This window comes from Macrotis lagotis, chromosome 4 (assembly GCF_037893015.1).
Source record: "Macrotis lagotis isolate mMagLag1 chromosome 4, bilby.v1.9.chrom.fasta, whole genome shotgun sequence".
NCBI lineage: Eukaryota > Metazoa > Chordata > Mammalia > Peramelemorphia > Peramelidae > Macrotis > Macrotis lagotis.
This window is the reverse complement of record NC_133661.1, coordinates 151737998-151762445: the sequence shown is the minus strand read 5'-3', so window position 1 is coordinate 151762445 and position 24448 is coordinate 151737998. Positions and strand designations below refer to the sequence as shown.

Below are 24448 nucleotides of genomic sequence, written 5' to 3'. Positions count from 1 at the left end.
GATCCTGGAAACAAGAATCATTCCCTGCCAGCTGAGTTCAAGTTGGATGATGGTTCTAATGTTGCTTCTAATGTTCTAATTGCCAGTTGTGTGACTTTGTGCAAGTGTCTTTATCGTTCTGAGAATCAATTTCCTCATCTATAATGGAGATATTATTTCTTTTCTCCCTTCTATCAGATAGTGTGGATATACTTTGTAAAGTATTCCTTTTTTCCTTCTCCCCCCCCCCTTCTTTGATCTTGGGGGTGGGTAAGGGAGGTGCATAGATATTCATCCTCTTGTTCTCATCAGGAAAAAAGACTTTCCTAGAGAAAAAGAGGCACAGAAGGCATATTCCAAATGCTGTATCTGAATTTCATTTTCTGAAACTTCACAGTTTTCCCTTTTCCCTATAGATTTCCTGTCCAATAAACTCCAAGGACTCCTTATTGCCTATAGATTCTAGAACAAATTAGAAACTGCTCTGTTTAGTTTTTTTGGCAAGACAATTGGGTTAAGTGACTTGCCCAAGGTCACACAGCTAGGTATTTAATAAGTGTCCGAGGCCAGATTTAAACTCAGGTCCTCTTGACTTTAGAGTTCTATCCACTGTGCCACCTAGTGTCATCTGTTTGACTTTTAAAGCCTTTCACAATCTAGTCCCAATCTATTGTTCTAGCTTCAGTCTACATTACTCTCCATTTCCCCACTCTAAAATCCCACTAAACTGGTGGTAAGTGCTAGAAATACAGAGAGGCAAGCAACAACAATAAAAACAATCTCTTTTCTCAGGGAACTCACGAGCCAATGGAGATAATAACCTACAAATAACTGTGTATAAACAAGATACATCCTAGATAAATTGGAGATCATCTCAGAGAGATTTGAGATCAGCAAGGATTCCTATAGCACGAGGGTTTTTTTTTTTTTTAGGTTTTTGCAAGGCAAAGGGGGTTAAGTGGCTTGCCCAAGGCCACACAGCTAGGTAATTATTAAGTGTCTGAGACCGGATTTGAACCCAGGTACTCCTGACTCCAAGGCCACCTAGCTGCCCCAGCGTGAGGGGTTTTGACTGAGATTTGAAGGAGGTGAGGAGGAGGGAGGGAATTCCAGATTTGAGAGAGAGACAATCAGTGAAAATTTCCAGAACTGAGAAAGGAGGCCATCACCACTGGATTACAGAGTCTGAGCAGGGGAGTAAAGTATAATTACATGGGAAAAGCAGGAAGGGGACAGGTTATGAACAGTTCCATTTGCCCTCACCCTCCATCTCCTATACCTACAATATGTTCTCACTTCTGCATTTATATAGAATCTCTCCCTTCAAGATGCAACAAGAACCACTTTCTCTTCCCCCCTCCCCACTGCTAGTGACCCCTCCCTTCCTAACCACCTTGTAATTTGTCATTATTCCATTCCAATTATTCAACACACACACACACACACACACACACACACACACACACACACACACACACACATACACACACACTTCTTTTGTCTTCCTCAATAGATTGTAAGATCCTTGAGGTCAGGGAATTATAGGACCAGAGAGAGTTGGAGTTAGAAACTAACTTAATTTAGTCTAATCTCCTCAATTTTATAGGTATGGAAACAGAGGCCCAGAAAAGTTAATTGTTTTGCTTTAAGTCAGAAGGATAGGAAATGGCAGGTCAAGAGTAGAACTCAAATTCTGACTCCAAATCCACCATTCCATATGGTTCTCTCCATGAATTTTTCTGTTCTTTTCTCTTTCTTTCTTTGAAAATCTATAGAGGAAAGGAAAACTATGAAGCTTCAGAAAATGAAATTCAGGTGCAGTGTTTGGAATATGTCTTCTGTGCCTCTTTATCTCCATGAAAGTCTTTTCCCTTACTTTATTTCACTTTCTCATTCTCTCTTTCTCTTTGGTTCTTTCTTTCTCTTTTCCCACTCTCACTTTCTCTCTCACTTTCATTTACTTTCTCTTTCACTTACTCTCTTTACTTTCTTTCTCTCTCACTTTTTCTTTCTTTCTTTCTTTTTCTTTCTTCCTTTCTCCCTTCCTTCCCTCCTTCCCTCCCTCCCTCTCTCCTTCCTTCCTTCCTTCCTTCCTTCCTTCCTTCCTTCTTTCTTCCTTTCTTTCTTTCTTCCTTTCTTCCTTTCTCCCTTCCTTCCTTTCTTCCTTTCTCTCTTTCCTTTTCACTTTGCAGTCTCCATTGCTAAAGAGGTGCCTTTATTAAGTGCTTCATTATTACTTAGTATTATATCATTACTTATTAAGTGGCGTTTGATAGATGCTTATTTGTTTGATTGCTGGGACTGGCGATCCTAGCCGCCCCCAGTCTGGTGGGCTAAGAGCAGGGATGGCTGGGGCTGAGGTTGGGGCGCCCCCAGCAAGGCTGCGGGCGACCAGCAGGGGCCGCCCGGCGCCCCAGCCCTGCCCCGGGGCCGCGGGCTGGCCCGGGACGGGCGGCTGAGTCCCGGCGCCCGCTCCTCCCCTTCAGTCCCGTTCCGCGTCGCTGGTCCGGGCGCACTGCGGGCTCCGGAGCCGAGCGCCGCGCAGTCCCCGCGGGGCCGCGTCGGGCGCAGCAGCGGCAGCAGCCTCCCTCGGTGAGTAGCCCCCCGAGACCCGACCGGAGTGACCCAGCCTGGGGGCCTCTTCCAGCGCCCGACGGCTGCAGCCCGCCTCCCCAGGGGTCCGGCACCCAGCCGAGAGGCGCAGAGCCTCCCCCGGCCCTGCCAGTGGAGCGGGGTCTGGGACGCCGAAGCCCTTGGCTGGCTCCCTCTTATGGGTCGGGGTCGCGTCCTAGCCGGAGTGGGTGACTTACTTTCTTCGCTCTTCGCGAGTTTGATTTAGCGCCCTTTGCCGACTCTTCTGCTGTCCGGGGCTCTCCCGAGCGCCCAAGTGGGGCTCCAGTTGCACCCCCATCCTATACCCGGACATCTCCCCTTGGACAGCAGGCGCCTTCAGGGCTGAGGGTAGGTGGGCAGAGATCAAGTAGGCAACCCCTCCCTCCTAGTCTTCCGAGAAGGCGCGATCCGAACTGGAGTTCCAATGAGCTTCAGACTCTCCAAGCTCCTGGCTCTCATCCTCTTGGCTCCTGGAGAGCTCACCATTTCAATTCCCACCTGTCTATGGGAACAAGGGCTGTTGGGACAAACTTTTTAGCCACTGTGGGATTGGGGAGGTTAGTGAAAACTACAGACATTCAAATCCTACTACCTACCCCCTATTTCCCCCACCCTCCAAGGTGGTTGTTTCTTTGAAGCATAAAGTGAGGTTCCTTTGATTTTTTTTTCCGGGGCGGGGGGGCTACCCTGGTCTGACATGAACTGATGGGGATGATTTTAGGTGGACAGCTGAAGGATCTGAGAGACCTGGTTTGACCCTTGCTATTTCCCCAACCCTAAAACTGTCATTCAAGGCTAATTCTTTGCAGGGAGCTTGCCTTTCTCCATTTAAAACTTAGGGTCATCCTTGCTACTTTGAGGCAAGAAGCTTTATAATAATAACAATAATAACTTGTTACAATATTTGGAAGTTTACACAGTCCTTTTCTACAGGGAGAACCCTGGTTAGTAGGTAATAACAAATAGTATCCCTATTCTACAAATCAGAAGACTGATACTTAGGGAAGTTTTGTCACTTGCTTTAGATTACATAGCCATGGAAGAGTTGGAGCAGGATTCATACCCAAATCTCCATACTCCCAGCCCTACACTTTTCTCATATATCAATGCAGCTCTCTCTAAAGTGTTTGCATTTAAGAGGGTTGAAGTTCTTTTTAAAACTAGCCCTAGAACCCAAGTGTAAGCAGTTTGTATTTCTTAGGAGAGCATATTTGTTACCCACTCTAACTGAACTGTCCCCATGACACCATTATATAAAATACCATACAATGGAGATGAAATCAGAAAATTTTCAATATCCATGGCTGGACCAGCCTCACTTTCAAAATGCAAAATTGTAGGATTTGGGTCTAGAAGGAACCTTAGAGATCATCTCCTTCATTTAACAAATGATTTATTTAGCAGCGTAAGGGATGGTAAGTTACTTGCCAAGATGATAACAGAACTTGAATTTGAATCCAGGTCCTCTCTCACCAGAGTAATTTTTTTTTTCATTAAAACATGTAGCTTCCTAAAGTTTCATTCATGTTCACCTTAGTAAATGTTGAATTCTAACTCTTGAGCTCTATCTTTGATGTGTGACGGTTCCACTGATCCCTTGGCTTCGTCCAATCTTGTTATATTCTGGAAAGATGGGCTGACCAGAGTAAGGATGGAGGTCTGGGAGGTGATAGAAGGAGAGACAGTCAGAAACTATAAGATCAAGAGATAGGAAGAAAGAAAGAAAGAAAGAAAGAAAGAAAGAAAGAAAGAAAGAAAGAAAGAAAGAAAGAAAGACTTAGAAGAAACTTGCTCAGATGACTAAGGAAGGGAGATAGACCAGAGATCCTTCTATATCAACCTAGGTGATTCTCATCCCAGAATTCTTGGGCAAAATTATATACTAATTAGAATTATAGTTCTTATCTAAAAAGGTCACTTCCTTCTCTATTAAAAACAGTCCTAAGCTACTTTCTAGTAGAGAACATGCCAATAGGAGGGCAATGGGCTTTTGGTCCAATAGAACAGGTTTTGTTATCCTTTCTACTGATTCTCTCTCTCCCCTTTTTTTGTTATGGTCTCAGGGGTCCAAAAGATCCCCCCCCCAATCTTTCTCAAATCTATCCCTATTTCCTCGTGAGTATCTGGAAATTTGGTGAAAAGAAAAAATATGAAAAGTCATAGGATATTATATTTAGAACTGGAAGGGACCTCAGAAACTATTTAGTATAACCTCTTCATTTTACAGATGAGGAAACTGAGACCCAGAAAGAACCCCACATCACATAATTAGCAAGTGAACTAGGAGACAAGTTCAGGTCCTCTGACTTCAACATTATCACTCCTTCCACTGTATCATGCTGCCAAAGTTCTGCTGTTTACTACCTTTGTGACCTTGGGCAAGTCATTTCATCTCTGGGGAAGAGTCTTTTCTTATTTGTAAAAAGAGAGGGTTGGGCTAGATGACCCCTAAATTCTCTTTAGAATTTAGATTCCTTGTAATCATAACTAAACTAAATGTAATGCTTTGAGATTTTCATAATGCTTTACGAATAACTCATTTTATCTTCACAACCCTGGGAGGTAAAATGTTATTATGATCTCCATTTTGCAAACAAGAAACTGAGGCATATAGAGGCTAAGTGACTTTCTTGACCAAAGTCACATAGTTTTTCAGTGTCTGAATTTAGATTTCAACTCAGGTCTTCCTGACTGCAGATTCCTTTCTGACCCCACTATCAGGCTAATTTGAAAGAAAAAAAAAGTGAACTAAATTTCTTCTGAGGTCTCTTTGAGATCTTTGATTTTTATAACTTTAAGACATCCCAGGATTTGATCCTGGTTCAGTATTTTGAATGTGGTTAAAATTCGTCTTTCTTGACAGTGGTAAATTTAAGGAGTATCAGTTTTAAAGAATTTGGTTTTGATCTTAGAAGGACCTAACAGTTTTCATAAGAAGGCATAGCAGGAGGGAACACTAATCCACAAGAGGGTAAGGAGAGAGGTTTGTAGCTGGGCAGCTAGATCACTTTGTTGAATCCTGAATTTTCCATAACTGCCAGCCTTGGGACTCACAGTCCCTCTAGCCCCAAGGGAGCCAGTCCCTTAGGTGAGTTCAAGAATATTTGAATGCCTCAGTGGGGCAAGAGTAGGAGCCTTGCATACTAGTTCCTTTGCCAGGAACTTCTGCTTTAGGGAAAGAGGAAGTCTGGAAGCAAGGCAACTGTAGATGAATATGCTGAGGGTGAGTGGAATGTCACACTCCTCAGAACTGGTTTCCAGCCAAGCTGATGCTCTGTTTGACTGTCCCTGGGACCACTGCCAGTGGATTGTTTTGGGGGCTTCCACTGTAATTCCTGCTGTGTATGAACCAGTAAACTGGGGTCCCTGGTAGGCATGAATGGTTGAAAGGAGTTTTGCATCAAAATTGAGACACCAGAGGCCCCAGTCCTCCCAGGCTGAACCTGAAAGGGGCTAAATTTGTGATGGGAGTGGATTTTTCTTGTATGTCTGATTAGACATAGACTGCTATGGATCCAGGAAACTCTACCAGAGACAGCATAATAGCTTGGAAATAGAATTGGATTTAGCACAAAAGAACTGGGTTCAAATTCTGACTCTTTTCCTGAGCACAATTTAATCTCTCTGGGCCTCAGTTTTTTTTTCCTCTATAAAATGTAGGTTTTATTTGATCACTAAAGTTTCTTCTAGCTCTAAATTGAGATGCTCTATTATCTGTTTCCCACCAAAAGGAACCAAATCAATCTACAAACATTAAGTATCTTGTTGTAGATCTGAGGGAAAAACATAAGAGGTAAATAAGCAAGGCATATAAACTAGTAGGGGAGAGGTCATGAATTTAAGTAACTGTAATGTAAACTTGCATATTATAAGACCATAAGAGAGGAACAAAGTGCTTTAAGAGATTTTGGAAGGGAGATATCACTTCTGGCCAGAGGGATCTGGGACATGTGTGAGGGAGGAAAAATCGGAGTTGGAACTGGACCTTGGAGGACTTCCAGCCCTGGAGGGAGGTTGCAGACAGGAGATGGGGGGAGGTGTCAGGGGCAGTGGGGGAATCAGCTGTGATCAAAGGCGCAGACAGAGAAATACTTTGGTTATGCTGGTGGAACATTGAAGAAATAGTTCAGTTTGACTGGAGCATGGAATATATGAAGAGAAGTAGTATTAAAATAAGCCTAGAAAGGTCGATTGTGACCAGATTGTAGAGGCTCTTGAACTCGGGAGTTGAGGCTTTGTTTGAAAAGTTCTGGGGAATCACTGAAGGTCTTCAGCAAGAAAATGATTTTTGGTCTGTACATTAAGATTTCCCTGATAGCTCAGTGCAGGGGGTCTGGGAAGCTGGGAGACCCTGGACAAGAAGGAATTTGTTAAGAGGTTATGCCATAATGAGAGCCTGGATCTGAGTGGGGCAGGATAGCAATAAGTATCTGAGTTTAGATCTTGGTGAGCATTATTTTCTCAGTGGGATCTTGGATTGGTTGGTTAATGGGCTACATTTCCTCATCTGTAAAGAGAGGTTGGGTTAGCTAGCCCTTTGGGGTCTTTTCCAGCTCTCAATCTACCATATGGTGAATAATAGATCTTTCATTAATTGTATAGTAGTGGCAAGGGGAAGGAAGGAGGAAATAAAAATTTATTATGTGCCAAATGCTTTCCAAATATGATCTCACTTGATCCTCACAAAAACCTTGTGAGCTATTATTCTTATTTTACAGTTGAGGAAAATCATTCAAACAGGTTAAGTGACTTACTCAGGGTCACACAAGCTCCCAAGCATCTGAGACCATATCTGAACACAGGACTTCCTGACTCTAAGTCCAGTACTCTATTCACTTTACCACTTATCTGCAAGGTAGAAGGAAGAGTCAAAGATGACTTTGAGGTTTTGAATCTGAATAGCTGGGGAAAAATAGTTTCATCGATAGAAATACATTTCAGAAAGAACAGGTTTTCACCCTAAAAAGTCTAGTTTTAGTTGCATTGGATTGGAGGTACTAGGAAGAGCTTATGTCTGATAGCATACCCCCAAAACCATTTCAATTCAGATTAGTTTAGCCATTTTCTATTAGTCATCTACTTCAGTGATTCCTATCTAGCTCCAAGACTTAAGATCATTTGGCTTACCATGTAGATATATGATTGTAGGCACTGGAGGATACAAAGATACAAATCTTATCTTGACAATATTCACAAAATTTGTAATTGTGTAGGGGAGATGATTAGAATAAATAATGAAATATCATGTAAGGAAGGTTGAAAGTGAACAAGTTGCAGGTCCAATCTAGGAAAAGAAAGATAACTTCTGACTGAAGACTTCAACCAATGAAAGCTTTTTGGAAGAATTGGTATTTGAGCACGGTTTTACAAGATGAGTAAGATTCAAAAGTTAGATACTGTAGAATGGTGTGAGCAAAGGAGGAAAGCTTAGGATATGTAGGGGTGAATGGTGAATAATACAGCTCAGTTGAAGCATTGAGTAACTGTGAAAGAATACTGGAGGAGTAAGGTAGCATCATACTGTGGAAAATTTTGAATGCCAAACTAAAACTATTGGATTTTACTGGGTTCAAATAAGGAGTCAGGAGTTTTTTAGTGATAAGAGGAATGGTGTGATATGCAGTGTGGTATGATGAAAAGAAGACTGGACCTGGGTTCAAATGACTCTGCCACATATTACTTCTGTAATTATGGGCAAATCACTTCACCAACTTGGTCCTCAGTTTTCTTATCTGTAAAATGAGAGGATTGGATTCATCTTTGCTTTCCATTTCAGTTATAAATTTTTTGATCCTACAGTATCAGATTTGTTCATAAATGAAGCTAATTTAGTAGTGGTATACAATATCAACAGGAAAGTGGATCGTCTAGCAGCCAGGAGACTTATTAGGTGATTATAGCCATTCAGGTGGGAGGTAATGTGGGAGTAAATTAGAGTGTTAACAATGAAAATAGAAAAGACAGATAAGTTGGAGATATGTTGTGGGGTAGGACTGGCAGTTGTTGGGATGTGTGAGTGTAGGAGGGAGCAAGTATATTATTGACAGAAATAGGAAAGTCAGGAATTGTTGTTGTTTTTTCAGTTGTGCCCAATGCTTCATGACCCCCGTTTGGACTAGTCTGCCATTTCTTTCTCCAGTTCATTTTATGGATGAGGAAATGGAGGTAAACAGGATAAAGTGACTTGCCCAAGGTAATGCAACTAGTAAATATCTGAGGCTGAATTTGAATTCAGGAAGATGAGTCTTTCAGATTCCAGACTTAGCACTCTCTCCACTATACTTTCTAGCTATGTCAGGAGAAGGAACAAGATTTTTTTGGGAAAAGAATAAGTTCAGTTTTGGACATACTGAGTTTGAACTGCTAGTACATGACAAGTCATCAAAAATTATGGTGTGGGGATTGAAAGTGGTAAAGGGAAGCTGGGGAAGATACAAATGAACTCCAACTCATTATTGCTACAAATAATTTTAGTTTATATTTTGTCCTTGAACATAAAAAAATGAAGGTCGACACAACAGAGATCTGAAAAACTGTATGAATTCATTTTTTGTAAATCCAACCCTACTTAAAATTCTTTAGGATCAGGGTAGAAAAGAGGAACTTTCCTATTGAAATAGAACCTCTTGTAAATACTTGTATAAAATGAAGAATTCTTTTGCAAAGTAAATTAACATCTCTTATGTCAAGTCAGAATTTCCTATTTTTGGTTTCACCTTAATTCAGCAAACATATATTAAGTACCTACTATATACCAGATGCTCCTCTAAGTGCTTGTATAAAGTTAAAAAAAACCACCAAAAAAATCCAAAAAACAGTTTGTCTTCTCTCAAGGGACTTGGATTTTACTGAAGAGGTTGACTTAACTTGTTCTTCTTATAGTAGAAGTCTGATGGGCCAATTTACCTAGAGAAAGAGTTCTTAACCCTTTTTTCCAGTAATTATATTGAAATACAGTTAGTCACAGTCATAGTCAACTAATATTTATTAAGCACCTATTAAGTACCAAGCACTCTGGGGATACAAAGAAAGGCAAAAGACCAACCCTGCTTTCAAGGACCCCAGATCAGGAGCCCTTGGCCTAGAGCTCTGATAGCAGTTCTATATATGAACAAAGACCCACAGTGGTAAGGGGAGCATATAGTCCAAAAACATCATGCTCTGGGGTTAGAGGGGTTTTAATGAAAATGTATATGACATACCTGTTGATTTACATTCAGGTTAAGTGAAGAGTGAAGTTTTGCCAGAAAGAGTGTTGACTGAGGGGCCCAGCACACAAAAAGCAGTGATACTGGGACTGAAGCTGGGGAGATGTCATGGCCCCCACAATAGGGGTGGTGTGAGAGGAGGGTCACTAAAAGCATGGTTTCCTTCCTCCTGGAAGGGAGGGAGGGCAACGTCCTAGGAACTGAGTTCCAACTTTCAGAAAGGGCAGAAGTAGATGAAAGTAATGCAGTTTACACACCGACCACCATATTTGACCTTTATAAGACTCAACATTGTGTAATGCAAGCTCTACGAGAGCCAGCTAAATCTGTCTGACTGTCCCGCAGAAGAAAAGTTGCCCTCTGGAGTAATTTCTGATCTCTAAGACACTTTACTTATGGTAGGTTTTGCTTTTTTTTTTGTTGGGTTTGGTTTTGAAAAATGTGCATTAATTTTTAAAGTGCTTTATATCCCATCTTTATTTCTTTTAATAAAATTTTGTGCTTTGACTTTATAGTATCTCTCTTAAATGTCTCTTTTCTTCTTTAGTAAAATGGCAACCACATTAGTTCAGGTCTTCATGATCTCTCACATTTCATTAACCTCCTAATTGGTCTCCTGCTTCAAGTCTCTCTTCATTCTAGTACATCCAACAAAGTATTGCCATAGTACTATTCTTTAAATTCATATCTAGATATGTGACTTCTTTACTTAATCAACTTCAGTGGCTTCCTATTGCCTCTGGGGAAAAAAGATAAATTCTATTTAGCTTTTAAAATCTTTCACAGCCTAGCCCTAACCCATCTTTCCATCCTCTTTGTATGTGACTTTCTCTTTCAAATTCTGAAATCCAGTCATATTGGACTTTTCTTTGTCTTTCCATCTCCAGTCTTTGTACGGGCTATCCTGCATGCCTAGAATTCACCCCCTCCTTACCTCTGCACAGCCTACCTGCTTCAATATAAGGTGATTTGGGAAGAGGGGCCCAGCAGTTGGGGGAAGAAGATGGAACTCCCCTCTCTTACAACACAGATCAAGGACTGTCTTCTACATCATGAATCCTTTCCTGATTTCCCCCAACTGCTAACTGCCCTTTCCCAAGTTATCTTGTATTGAGTTAATTAGGTGGATAGAGTGCTGACCTTGGAGTCAAAAAATAGGAGAGAGCAAGAACATAAAAAAATACAATCAGCATTAGACATTTACTAGCTATGTGACCTTGAGTAAGTTACTTAACCTGTTTGCCTCAGTTTTGTCAACTGTAAAATGGAGATAATAATAACACCTATCCTGCAGGGTCATTAAATATAAAATAAGATAATATTTGTAAAATATTTGCTTGGTACATAGGTGCTGTATAAAAAACTGGCTATTATTAATAGCTACATATTCATATCTATTTATGCTGATTATATTTTTGTATGTTCTTGTCTCCCATTTTGGATTCTAAGCTTTCTGTAAGTAGGAACCTTATGTACCAATGTGAATAGGGATCGGGATTGCTTTTTTTTCCTTGCATTTGCATACCCATTACCTGGCACATTTTGGGCTAGTGTTTGATAAATACTTCTGTATTTATTTATACCTGTAGCATTCTTCTCCTGGAATATCCTTCTGCCATTCCAAAGTTATCTCCCCTGCCTCTCTCCCATTGGTGAGTTCTTTTCTGGGTCTCCATGTGGCCAGGCTGACCATGCTTTAGTCCTGTTCTAACTTCTTACTCTACATAGACTTCAGACACCATGCTTTTATATGGATACCCCTTTATCCCTAATTCCTTCCTGCTTTTTTAGCTTCCTTTTATGTTTTATCTTCCTGTATTAGAATATAAACTCTTTGAGGTCAGAGTCTATCATTATTTTAGCTTATATTTGTATCATCGGGACTTAGCACAGTGAGTACTTTAATAAATGCTTATTGCCTTACTGCCTTGATTGGTTGATTAATTGATTTTGTATGTGTGTGTGTGTGTGTGTGTGTGGTGTGTTTTGGAATAGAAGTCTCTTTTTCTTTAGGATAATCCTCTTTCAGTGTATTCTCAATAATAGTATTGGGCAAAGGACATGCTTATTTTATAACTTTGAATACTGCCAGATGGCTTTCCAAAAAGATCATACCAGTATCCAAATCCACTAATAATGAATGAGTGTGCCTGTTTCAACACAACTCTGCCAGCATTGAGTTCTAATGCTTTGGGTTATTTTTGACAATTGGATGGGTTGGAAGTAATACCTCAAAGTTATTGTAATTTCCCCTCCCTAATTTGTAGTGAAGTTTTTTCTTCATGATGTACAGAATGTTACCAGATCTTACACTAAATGAACCTAGAAGCCTGTGCTTTCATAATTCTTTTTTTAAAATTTTTATTAAAGATATTATTTGAGTTTTACAATTTTCCCCCAATCTTGCTTCCCTCCCCCACCCCCACCCCACAGATAGTACTCCATCAGTCTTTACTTTGTTTCCATGTTGTACCTCGATCCAAATTGGGTGTGATGAGAGAGAAATCATATCCTTAAAGAGAACAGAATTCTCAGAGGTAACCAGATCAAACAATAAGACATCTGGGTTTTTTTTTCCGAATTAAAGGGAATAGTCCTTGTGCTTTGTTCAAACTCCACAGCTCCTTATCTGGATACAGATGATACTCTCCTTTGCAGACAGCCAAAAATTGTTCCCAATTGTTGCGCTGATGGAATGAGCAAGTCCTTCAAGGTTGAACATCACTCCCATGTTGCTGTTAGGGTGTACAGTGTTTTTCTGGTTCTGCTCATCTCACTCAGCATCAGTTCATGCAAATCCCTCCAGGTTTCCCTGAAATCCCGTCCCTCCTGGTTTCTAATAGAACAATAGTGTTCCATGACATACATATACCACAGTTTGCTAAACCATTCCCCAGTTGAAGGACATTTACTGGATTTCCAATTCTTTGCCACCACAAACAGGGCTGCTATAAATATTTTTGTACAAGTAATGTTTTTACCCTTTTTCCTCATCTCTTCAGGGTATAGACCCAGTAGTGGTATTGCTGGGTCAAAGGGTATGCACATTTTTGTTGCCCTTTGGGCATAGTTCCAAATAGCTCTCCAGAAGGGTTGGATGAGTTCACAGCTCCACCAACAGTGTAATAGTGTCCCAGATTTCCCACATCCCTTCCAACAATGATCATTATCCTTCCTGGTCATACTGGCCAATCTGAGAGGTGTGAGGTGGTACCTCAACGAAGCTGTAATTTGCATTTCTCTAATAATTGATGATTTAGAGCATTTTTTCATATGGCTATGGATTGCTTTGATCTCATCTGTAAATTGCCTTTGCATATCCTTTGACCATTTGTCAATTGGGGAATGGCTTTTTGTTTTAAAAATATGACTCAGTTCTCTGTATATTTTAGAAATGAGTCCTTTGTCAGAGTCATTAGTTGTAAAGATTGTTTCCCAATTTACTACTTTTCTTTTGATCTTGATTACATTGGTTTTATCTGTGCAAAAGCTTTTTAATTTAATGTAATTGAAATCATGTAATTGGTTTTTAGTGATGTTCTCCAACTCTTCCTTAGTCATAAACTGTTCCCCTTTCCATAGATCTGACAGGTAGACTAGTCCTTGATCTTCTAATTTGCTTATAGTATTGTTTTTTTATGTCTATGTCCTGTAACCATTTGGATCTTATCTTGGTAAAGGGTGTGAGGTGTTGGTCTAATCTAAGTTTCTTCCATACTAACTTCCAATTATCCCAGCAGTTTTTATCAAAGAGGGAGTTTTTATCCCAATGACCGGACTCTTTGGGTTTATCAAACAGCAGATTACTGTAATCATCTCCTGCTTTTACACCTAGTCTATTCCACTGGTCCACCACTCTATTTCTTAGCCAATACCAAACAGTTTTGATGACTGATGCTTTATAATATAATTTTAGATCGGGTAGTGCTAAGCCACCTTCGTTTGCATTTTTTTCATTAAGCTCCTGGCAATTCTTGACTTTTTATTTCTCCATATGAATTTACTTACAATTTTTTCTAATTCATTAAAGTAATTTTTTCGAATTTTGATTGGTAGGGCACTAAACAGATAGTTTAGTTTTGGTAGAATTGTCATTTTTATTATATTAGCTCTCCCTATCCATGAGCTATTGATATTTGACCAGTTATTTAAATCTGATTTAATTTGCGTGAGAAGTGTTTTATAATTGTTTTCAAAAAGATTCTGAGTCTGTCTTGGCAAATAGACTCCCAAGTATTTTACACTGTCTGAGATTACTTTGAATGGGATTTCTCTTTCTAGCTCTTCCTGCTGTTTCTTGCTAGACATATATAGGAAAGTTGAGGATTTATGGGGGTTTATTTTATAACCTGCAACTTTGCTAAAATTGCTAATTGTTTCCAGTAGTTTTTTAAATGATTTCTTGGGATTCTCTAGGTAGACCATCATGTCATCTGCGAAGTGAGAGTTTTGTCTCTTCTTTACCAATTCTAATTCCTTTAATTTCTTTGCTTTCATAATTCTTATGTCTGCTTTTTATATTTTTTTTTTCCAACACTATTCCTATCATAGGCTCATAGACTTGGAACCAGAGGGAAACTTCACAATCATCCAGCCCCAATCCACTGCTTTCAGTAAACCTATTTCTAGTTGTCTTTCCACTTTCTACTGTCTTGCTTGTAGATGACCAAGTGAATTAGAAATATGTAAGGGTGACCAGAAGCAACACCAGAGCCCCATGGAGCAAGGTCCATGGACTTTGGATCACTCTTTCAGGACTTGTCAACCTTACTTGTCTGCTTCTGCATGTGGGACTGCATGAGTTCTGGGTCTTTGAAGTGGCTGAAAATCTGACCCCCAGATAAGTGGGATATTAGTGTAGTACTGCCAAGAACAATTTCAGATGGCCTGCTTTAGTTGGCCTCACGTACAGGTTTTAGTACTCTGTGCCCAAAAAGTAAATGGATCTTTTTCCGACTCAACAGGGCCAAAGCAGTGATATAGGTGATGATGGCAAGCACCAATATTCTAAGAAATGTGGCTCAGACAGGAGAATTTAAAGGGTTTATAGAGATCAGAAACGTGGGCCAATGTGGGCCAATTTTTTGATAGTGGTGACAGCACCAATAAACTCTGGGTTATATATGTTATTTTTGTCTGACCTTTTCTAGACTTTCCTCCTGGCTTTAAAAATCATAGCTTAAAGAGGGAGACCAAACAGTTAGCTTTGTGGAAGTAGTAGTGGTTACCCAGAATACCTTTTTTATTTTATTTTATCATCATTATTATTTGTTTTGCAAGGCAATGGGGTTAAGTGGCTTGCCCAGGGCCACACAGCTAGGTAATTATTAAGTGTCTGAGGCCAGATTTGAATTCAGGTACTACTGACATGAGGGCTGGTGCTCTATCCACTGCGCCATCTAGTTGCCCCCCCCCCCCCCAGAACCTCTTATGGGAGAAGTTTTCTTTTCTCCCCCCCCCCCCCATAAAATCTATTGGGTGGGGGAAGGCAAGGTCACAATATTTTAACATTCATTTTTTGGGGGGTAAGATTTTGAGTTCCACTTTTTCTTCCCTCCTCTTTCCATTTCCCTTGATAGCAAATAATCTGATATAGGTTATATGTGTACAACTATGGGGTCATAATATTTTAAAAGGCTTGAGGATGGGTTTCTGAAAAGAATCATGGACTCAGTTTGTTTGAGTTTTTTGTTTTTGTTTTTGTTGTTGTTTTGTTTTCATTTCTTTTTTCTTGCAGCCGGATTTCTCTCCAGGGCCACACTTTGAGAACTTGTGTTAATTTGCATGGTCATCCTAATACCTCTTCCCATCCATTGGCAGGTACATTAGCTCCAAGTCTCAATGAGGAGCCCTAACATGGCGACCTTCAAACAGCAGAAGGTGGAGGATGTATATGAAATTGGAGAAGAGTTGGGAAGGTAAGAGCCTGTATAGACTGTGTGTGGGGACACAGTTGCAGCCAAGTCTCTTTATCCTTTATCCTTTTCTTATTGCAACTGTAAACCACTTTCCTAGGGCTCTGCCTGGTAACTGCACCCAGACACTGGTGTGTGGTTTTAAAAATGATTATTTCCAGCCTGAGGTTTACTTTTGACTTTCAGGTGAGCCTTGGGGAACAAGGCCACATGTTTGACTCTTTGGAAATTTGCTACTCAGGGATTAGAATGGTAGACTTCTCAGAACACTGTTTTGGTATGGTCAAACTAGTCTTATGTTGTTATTCATTTTTAAACAGTTTCTCATTAAAAGCTCTGACTAGGCTCTAGGCAGAACCCTGACCTGTTGATCCGTTTCTCTGTTCCCATTTGTGACTCTCCATGGCTCCCAGGAATTTCCCTTTCTAAGCTCACAGCTTGATGGAAAAGTGATGTAATCTTTCTGAAAACTAATTTGTATAAAAAGCAAATAATATATTGGACCATGATGAACTCTGTTCTGGGTTATTTGTTATATAAGGTTTGTAAAATTCAGGACTCCCAGGGCAGAATTCTTTTTAAGGTCTTGAAAGCAAGTAATTGTTGGGAGGGAATGGAAATTTTTTTCAACATTTCTTCTGAACTCTTGGTTATAAAAGACTGAGTTAAGAAATTTGTATTAACATACTGATGTGTACTGGTTCATTTAGCCTGTGCAACAACACGCTCATCGACATGCATTCTCATAATTCCTCATAAGATCCTGGGTCTTGGAACTATACCTCATAGGTCATCTAACTTGGCTACCTTCCCCCACTGCCCATTTTACTGGCACAGGAGGTAATTAATTGTGTGTGGGGTGGTATTTAGTGGAGGTCTTTAATCAGAGATTGGATGAATGCTTCTCAAGGAGTCAAATGTAATTCAAGGAACATTTATTAAGCACCTGCAATGGGTAAGATGCACCAAACTAGGTGCTGAGGCAAAAGAGAAATTAAAATCAAACAGCTGCTACCTTTATGGACCTTCATTCAACTGAATGGGATATTGTAAGGGCAGGAGTTGGGTTGGACTAGATGGCCTCTGATCAGAGATACCAATGCAAACAAGGAGACTGAGGCCCAGATTGGTAAAGTTAATATTCATTTTCTAAGGTTGTATAGGTTGTGAAAGATCTTGGATTCAAATACAGATTTTTTGGCTTTACATTTAGTGCTCTTTCTACTATGTTGCCTCTATTTACACACATACACACACACACACACACACACTTTCTCTCAATACACTCACACACATACACTCACTCTCATGCATTGCACACTCTTATACTCTCATACTTACTCATACACTCACACACATTCTTACACACACTCACACTCACACACTCTCATATACTCTCACACCCTAGGCTAAAACAAGGCCATAAAGACCATAACCTTTGGGTTACTCCATTTCTCTGGGAATGAATACATTATGGAGACAGCACAGAAGTTATTTTCTTTTCCTGGGAGGCTCTTAAGTGTGAGGTCAAATTTTTGTCTCTCTTTTATTTTTTTTTTCCTTTAAAAGATGAAAAAACAAAGAGACATGGCTTCAAAGGGTCAGAGAAGCCCTTTTTGCAGGAAGAATAGCTCTCCGGCTGTTTAAAGTTCAATTTGAGTTATCCAGGCAGGGGAGCTGACTCACCCTGAGGAAGGAGGGAGCAGGAGCATCTGTTGGAGGGGGAGGTACAAATCTTGACAGTTATTGACATTGGAGATCAGCTGCCTTTGCAGAGGTGGATCTTGTCTGGAGGGGTGAAGGGAATGATAGAGAGTTTGTTGATAGGAGTTTGTTGAGGATCTTGAATTAGATTCTCTTTTGTAACATGAAGCCTGTCTTCTTGCTGGAGTAGTAGGTTCTTAGTACCCAAGGAAGCTGAAGGTGAGATACTTCCCATGGAAGAGGGGCCCTGACAATCAATATTATCAGTCCTTTATTGTCCATTACTACTTCAGCCCTTAGAAAAAGATCTGGGGATGGGGGTAGACCGAGTAGCCTCCTAATCCCCCCCCCCCCAATGTTTATTTTATAGGATTTTTAGAGGAAAAGTTTTCTTGATTAAGGCTGTTTCTCTTGGGATTGTTTTAGTCTTCTGTGAGAGGCAGAATGATATAATGGATAGAAATCTGGCTTCAAAATCAGGATTCAAATCCTGCTTTTGATATATAAAACCATATGACCCCAAGCAATTCATTTTAATGTCTGTGTTCTAGGCAGTTCTCTAGGGCCAGAAGTCACAAAGAATGGGACAAACTGAATTAATAGATAAGAGTTAAATGTTAGATCTTTATTGCTTTACATTAACATTGGGTGTTTCTTCTTCCACACCCTCCCTTCCCTTTTCTCTTTGGATTCAGGGAAATAGGTGGAGGGGAGAGGAGGCAGCTGTTATTAAATTTCCACTACACACTTCTTTCCCCTCCTACTTAAACTACTTTGACTTTGTACAAGCATTCCTCACTTTATTGTGCTTTGTTTTATTGGGCTTTGAAGATGATATTTTTATAAACTGAAGGTTTGTGGAAGCAAAGCTTGAGCAAGTCTATTGCTGTCATTTTCCCAATAGCATGAGTTCATATTTTGTCTGTATCATATTTGGATAACTCTCCAGTATTTGAAAATTTTTCATCATTATTATATCTATTATGATAATCTATAATCAAGGATCTTTGATATTCCTCTTATAATTATTCTGGAACACCATGTCCATATAAGACAATGAATTTAATCGGTAAATGTGTGTGTTCTGACTGCTCCACTGACCAGTAGTTCCTTGTCTTTCTCTTTCTCCTTGGGCTTCCCTATTCTCTGAGATATAATACTGAAATTAGATCAATTAATAACTCTACAATAACCTCTAAGTGTTGAACTGAAAGGGAAGAGTCAGTCAATGCAATATACTTCATTGTTGTCTTATTTTTAAAAATTGTCACAGCCACCCCAGACTTCAGCAACCACCATCCTGATCAGTCATCAGTAATCAATATGGAGGCAAGACCTTTCACTAGCTAAAAAGATTGCAACTCACTCAAGGCTCAGAAGATGGTTAGTGGGGTTTTTTTTTGTTTTTAGATTTTTCAAGGCAATGGGGGTAAGTGACTTGCCCAAGGCCACACGGCTAGGCAATTATTAAGTGTTTGAGGTCGGATTTGAACCCAGGCAGGTGCTCTATTCACTGCACCACCTAGCCTCCCCTAGATGGTTAGTGTTTTTTAGAAATAAAGTATTTTAAAATTAAGGTATATGTATTTTTTCAGACATAATACTATTGTACATTTAATAGACTACAGTATAATGAAAACATAATGTTTATATGCACTGGATAACCAAAAAATTCATGTGACTTGCATTATCATGATAGTTAATTATTTTGTTGATCTGGAATCAAACTCACAATATCTCCAAGATATTTCTGTACTTAATCCCTTATAATTTACCTAAAGTGTTGCATTTGGAACCTTCCACCCCCTTCTCATTGTCCTTATTAGCCTAAGCTAATAGCATAGGCTTGAGGACAGTAACTCAGAATTTTAATGTACCCACATTTTTGATATTCTTTGAAGACTTTTTAAAATGAATGATTCAGATTTAGAATTTAGAATTTAGAATTCAGATTTAGGTTCCAAAGAGTCTACTTAGTTCAACACTCCCATTTTACAGATGAGAAAATAGAAGTCCAGGGAAATTAACTTAATTGCTCAAGGTGTCACAAATTAAAAATAGCAGAGCTTATAAATCCAAATCCAGGACACTTTCATTGTATCATGATAGCAACTCAGAGAGAAGAGGTGGTGTGGAGTTATTAAATCCCAGGACCACTGAATGGTTCTAATCCAAATGAGGCAAGAAAGAACCTCCCTCCTAATATGCTAAGTGCTAGGTTTGGGAATGAAAATTTCTTTCTGTGGGAAAAGCTGGCTGAGTCAGGTTTCATATTTGGAGTGATTGACCAGAGATAGAGGTCCTGATCCCTGTTGCTGGGTCTTTGATCCGGGAGCTGGGAACAATGCCTGCTTATCTCAGCTTCAGCCAGAGTTTCTGCCTCTCAGACCCAAGTGCAGAAACTTGGCAAGTGTTACACTCACACTCTTAGGACAAGGGAGATTATCGCCTCATGACGCCGGATGATGTTTTGAGAAATGGTTGCTAAAGCATTTTGCAAGAGTACCAGACCATCTGTGACAGAGAATCAGAACTCATGAGAGCCAGAAGAGGGAGAGACAAGATGTTCCAGGAGAATCCAGAAAGACCTGCTTCAGCTCCCCTTTCCAAACCTCCTACTTGTGTGGCCATGGATGGGCAAGTCACTAAACTCTTTTGATTCTCAGTTACCTCATCTGTAAAACACCTATAATACTTGTCTCATAGCCTTGTGTGAGGATCAAACAACATGCTATATTGTAAAGTGCTTTTTAATCCGGTTACCATATTAATTTCATTTATTTTCCTTATTACTAGAAGGAACCCTAGAGGTTTATCTAAAAGAATATACCACAAAATTCTGGATGTTATGTCTTTGCAAATAGCATAAAATTTGCAAATGATTTTGGTTATATAAATTTTTCTCATGGCATGGGAAATTTAATATTTTCAAGATAAAAACTGACTATAACACATATATATATGTGTTATTATTATTAACCTTATTATTATTAACCTATTATTATTAACCTTAAAACACATGAGACCATGAATTTGCAAAGGAATCAAAATCAATGACTGTTTTTATTGAAGAGAAAGGGCAGTTGGGGGACTCTGTGGATAGAATACAGAGGTTAAAGACAGGAACACTCTTCTTGAGTTCAAATCTAGCCTCAGACATTTATGAACTGCATGACCCTGGACAAAGCACTTTACTCTGCTTACCTCAGTTTCTTCAGAGGTAAAATGAACTGGAGAAGGAAATAATAAATCACTCCAGTATCTTTGCCAAGAAAACCCCAACTGGGGTCACAGTTGGATATAACTGAACAAAAACCACCAACCAACAATCTCCAACAGCTATCTCTTCTGACTCTAGGTGTTGCTAACAACTTTCATAGTCAGTATGGCCTGGATCCTCACAGAATGAGGAAAAGAAAAAAAAAAGTCTAAGAACCATCCATCAAGGACAAGTCTCTCTTTTTGCTGAGGAAAAAACAAGCTCCAGAACTACCTTAGTAGCAGAGACTGAACTTGAACCCAGGTCTTCTTACAGTGTTCTTGCTACTACCATGCTGCCCTAGAAGAGTCAATTTTCCTCTTTGTCCAGGAGAAGAAGGTCCACAATTGTTCTGGTAACATCAGAATTAGTGGGGTCTAGAGAAGGAACAATGAACATTTGAGGGCTAGTAGAAGTAACTGGAATATTTCCATAGATATTTGCTATTCACATAGATGCATCTCATATTTTTAAACATGTATTTGTTCTCAGAAAAAATACATGTATGAACATATATGTGCAGGCATTTATTAAGGACATTAAAGGGGCAGGCTAAGGCATAGTCCCAGGCTTGACATTCAGGGACCTCCATGATTTTTTTCTCTCCTTAATTCTCCAGATTTATTTTCTATTATTTCTTTACATGAACCCTTTGGTCCTGCTTTCCTGTTTCCGGAACCCAAGAAATGTCACTCTGGACCTTTGCTCATTCTGTTGCCATTTACTTTTTCCTGACATAACCTCTCTGTAATTTTTTGTCTAAATGTTATTGTTCCTTCAAGGCTAGTGCAAGTCTTTCTCCCTCTATTCCTTTTGCTCCTCTTTAGCACTTGCATACACTACTTTATATTGTTACCTATCTTGTTATTTAATTTTTGGAATGAGATTCTTGTCCTTTCTCCCCTTCTCTTCCTTTTTTTTTTTAGGTTTTTTTTTTTGCAAGGCAAATGGGGTTAAGTGGCTTGCCCAAGACCACACAGCTAGGTAATTATTAAGTGTCTGAGGTCAGATTTGAACTCAGGTACTCCTGACACGAGGGCCGGTGCTCTATCCACTGTGCCACCTAGCTGCCCCTCTCTCCCCTTGTCTTCCAGAGAATCCTTCTCTTCCTTCAAGGTCCAACTTGGGTGCCTCCCCCATATTGAATCTCCCCCCCACCCCCAGCCCTACCATATTAGTGCTCTTCTCCTTCTTCAAATCACTATATTATCTGTTTGTGCACGTAGAATCCTGGATTTAGAACTGGAAGAACCTCAAGAGACCATCTAACCCAGACTCAAATACTATCTTTGTGAGCTTGGGCAAGTTACTAAATTGTTCCGTGCCTTTGTTTCTTTATCTGTAAAGTGTGAGGGGCATTCTTCCCACTGCTTCTCTCCCAGATTGATATTTTTAGAATGGTAAATCAGACCAGTCCTGAATATCAAACCATCGATAGTCATCTTGATTTTTGTCTCATCACTGAACTTCAATGACTTTGGAAAAGGAGAATGAATCTTTGTCAAGATATCACCTCATCCTGTCATTAAACAAAGGACAAACAATGAAATGAGGAGGCTGAACTCTCTTATGATCTTTCCCTTTTGGGATTTAACTCCCTCATCTGCAAAATGGTAGGTCTGATTAGCTCATATTTAAGGTCTTTTTAGTTCTGTGGATTTATGAAAATCCTGTAAGATCATTTTCACTATATAAGGGAAGGAAATGTACATTAGTTCAGACTTGGAAAACCTGCTGGGTGGAAGTGGGGGAGGGAAAGGAAGTGGGCAGGAGAGGGAATTCCTAAGTTCTGTTTTTGACTTTCTTGGGGAATTTGCCAAGTTTCCTGGAAGTCTCTGTTCCTTGGATGCTCCATTGGTGAAGAGAGAGAAAACTATCTTTTTTAAAAAAAATATAGATATTCACTGACATTTTCTTTTTATGTCTCCTAAATTTTCTTCACATTCCTTTAGCCCTCCCAGAGAGCCTTTCTCCTCCATTAATAGTTTGGGAGAAACCCTGTGAGTTCTTGGATCTCATGACTTTTTGAAGTTCAAGGCAACAATGGCACCAGTTTAGTGGTTCTGTGTTTATCTGATCCTAATGTGAAACAGGGAAAAGAGCAAAGAATTAGAAGCCAAAAGGACCATAAATCTAGAGTTGGGAAGTTCTACTGATGGCTTTGCTGTTAACTTACCATGTCCTCTTTGAGAGATTATTTAAACCCTCAGCCTTCCATTTTTCCTCTTTTCTTTCCTAAATTCAATTTTGTTTTATTTTCAGTTCTAAATTTTATTCCTTTCCCTCCCCTCTTATTGAGAAGGTGGAGGAATCACTTTATATGGATTGTCTCTTTTGAACCTCACAAAAACATTAGGAGGCAGGTACTGCTGATTTCATTTATAGCCCATAGAATCACAAAATTTTAGTGTTGGAAAGAATCTTCATGAACTATTTAGTCTGATCCATTCCTGAAAGGGTAGAGAGAGGGACTGTTCACATGAATTAACTGATATAGAAAACTCCCCAGGGAGGAATTTTTTCCTATTAATGCAGTTCAGCACTTTCTCTGCAATTTAGCTAGGTTGAACAATTTGCCTAGAATTGTATGGCAAGGATGTATCACAAGTGGGGACTTGAACCCAGGCCTCTCTGATTCTAAGTCCAGGATTCTATCCAGCCTTGTGCTACAGGGTCTTGCTACCGGATTCAAAGGAGATATTACATCACAAAGTTCTTGATCCTATAAAGGTGTCTTGAACAATGCAAGTTGGAAAGGGATTAAAAGAAGCAGAAGTTCCTGTTCCCTCAAGTTCTTCCATGGTTACCTACAAACGTCTTTTCATCTTCCTTGTCCCCCATCCTGCCCTGGACTGCTTACTTACCTACAAAAGCCTAGGTCCTCTCCATCTGCACCCTCCTTAAATATCCCTTATCTCCCATCTTCTGTTCCTCTAGGGAACAGGATGCTAATCATAGCCCCCCTCCCCAGATTCAATTCTCCCAAATAGTACCTAGTTGGGGCCTCCCTGCAAAAGACACAACTGCCTGCCAGGCCTGTGTCTCGACTGTGGGATGCATGTGTGGTTGGAATCTTTCTCTGCTGGCTCAGCCCTGAGAGACAATTTCTTGAGGGGGAAAGACAAAACCTACAGGAAATTCTTAAAAGCTCAAATGAAGCCTGGCTGCTCCCCTCCTCCTGCCTGTACCAGCAGCTTTGTTTATTGAAAAGAATAACACTAAATATTTGCTTCACCCCATTCTCCTCGTTCCCCCCATTAAAGTTACTTTCAAGCATGATGCTTGGGAGCAGAGACTATTTCTAACACCAGTATTCTTTTTCAAAAATAACTCCCATGTCTCCCCAGTCAAACAATTAACAAGGATTTATTATGTGCCTGCAACACACCAGATGCTAGAAATACTAGTAGAAAGAATGAAAAGATCTCTACTCTCAGTAAGCTTGCATTTTAATGGGGGAGGCAGCAAATATGTATAGAGTTTAAATAGAATAGTTAATAAATCCCCCACATATATTTATATAATACATATATAAATACACATTGACAAGGTTTGATAATAATTGTTTAATAACTAGCTTTATTGTAAGTTTAATCAGCATCATTCAGTAAGCTTGCATTTTAATGGGGGAGGCAGCAAATATGTATAGAATATAAATAGAATAGTTAATAAATTCCCCCCCCACACATGTATTTATGTAATACATATATAAATACACATTAACAAGGTTTGATAATAATTGTTTAATAACTAGCTTTATTGTAAGTTTA

The 24448-nt window shown here is 39.7% G+C and overlaps 1 protein-coding gene across 3 annotated transcripts in view; it reads left to right on the top strand.

Annotated features, from left to right (window-relative positions):
- The window catches only part of DAPK2 (death associated protein kinase 2), a 194549-nt gene that overhangs the window by 7249 nt on the left and 162852 nt on the right, over positions 1-24448 (top strand). For 2 of the 3 annotated variants that reach the window (XM_074234366.1, XM_074234364.1), the window contains exons 1-2: positions 2518-2571; positions 15621-15718. In XM_074234366.1, the coding sequence (XP_074090467.1) occupies positions 15642-15718 (77 nt within the window). In that variant the 5' untranslated portion in view covers positions 2518-2571; positions 15621-15641. Of the gene's footprint in view, positions 1-2517; positions 2572-15620; positions 15719-24448 lie in introns of those variants that run through there. The other variant, XM_074234365.1, reaches the window with a different exon arrangement.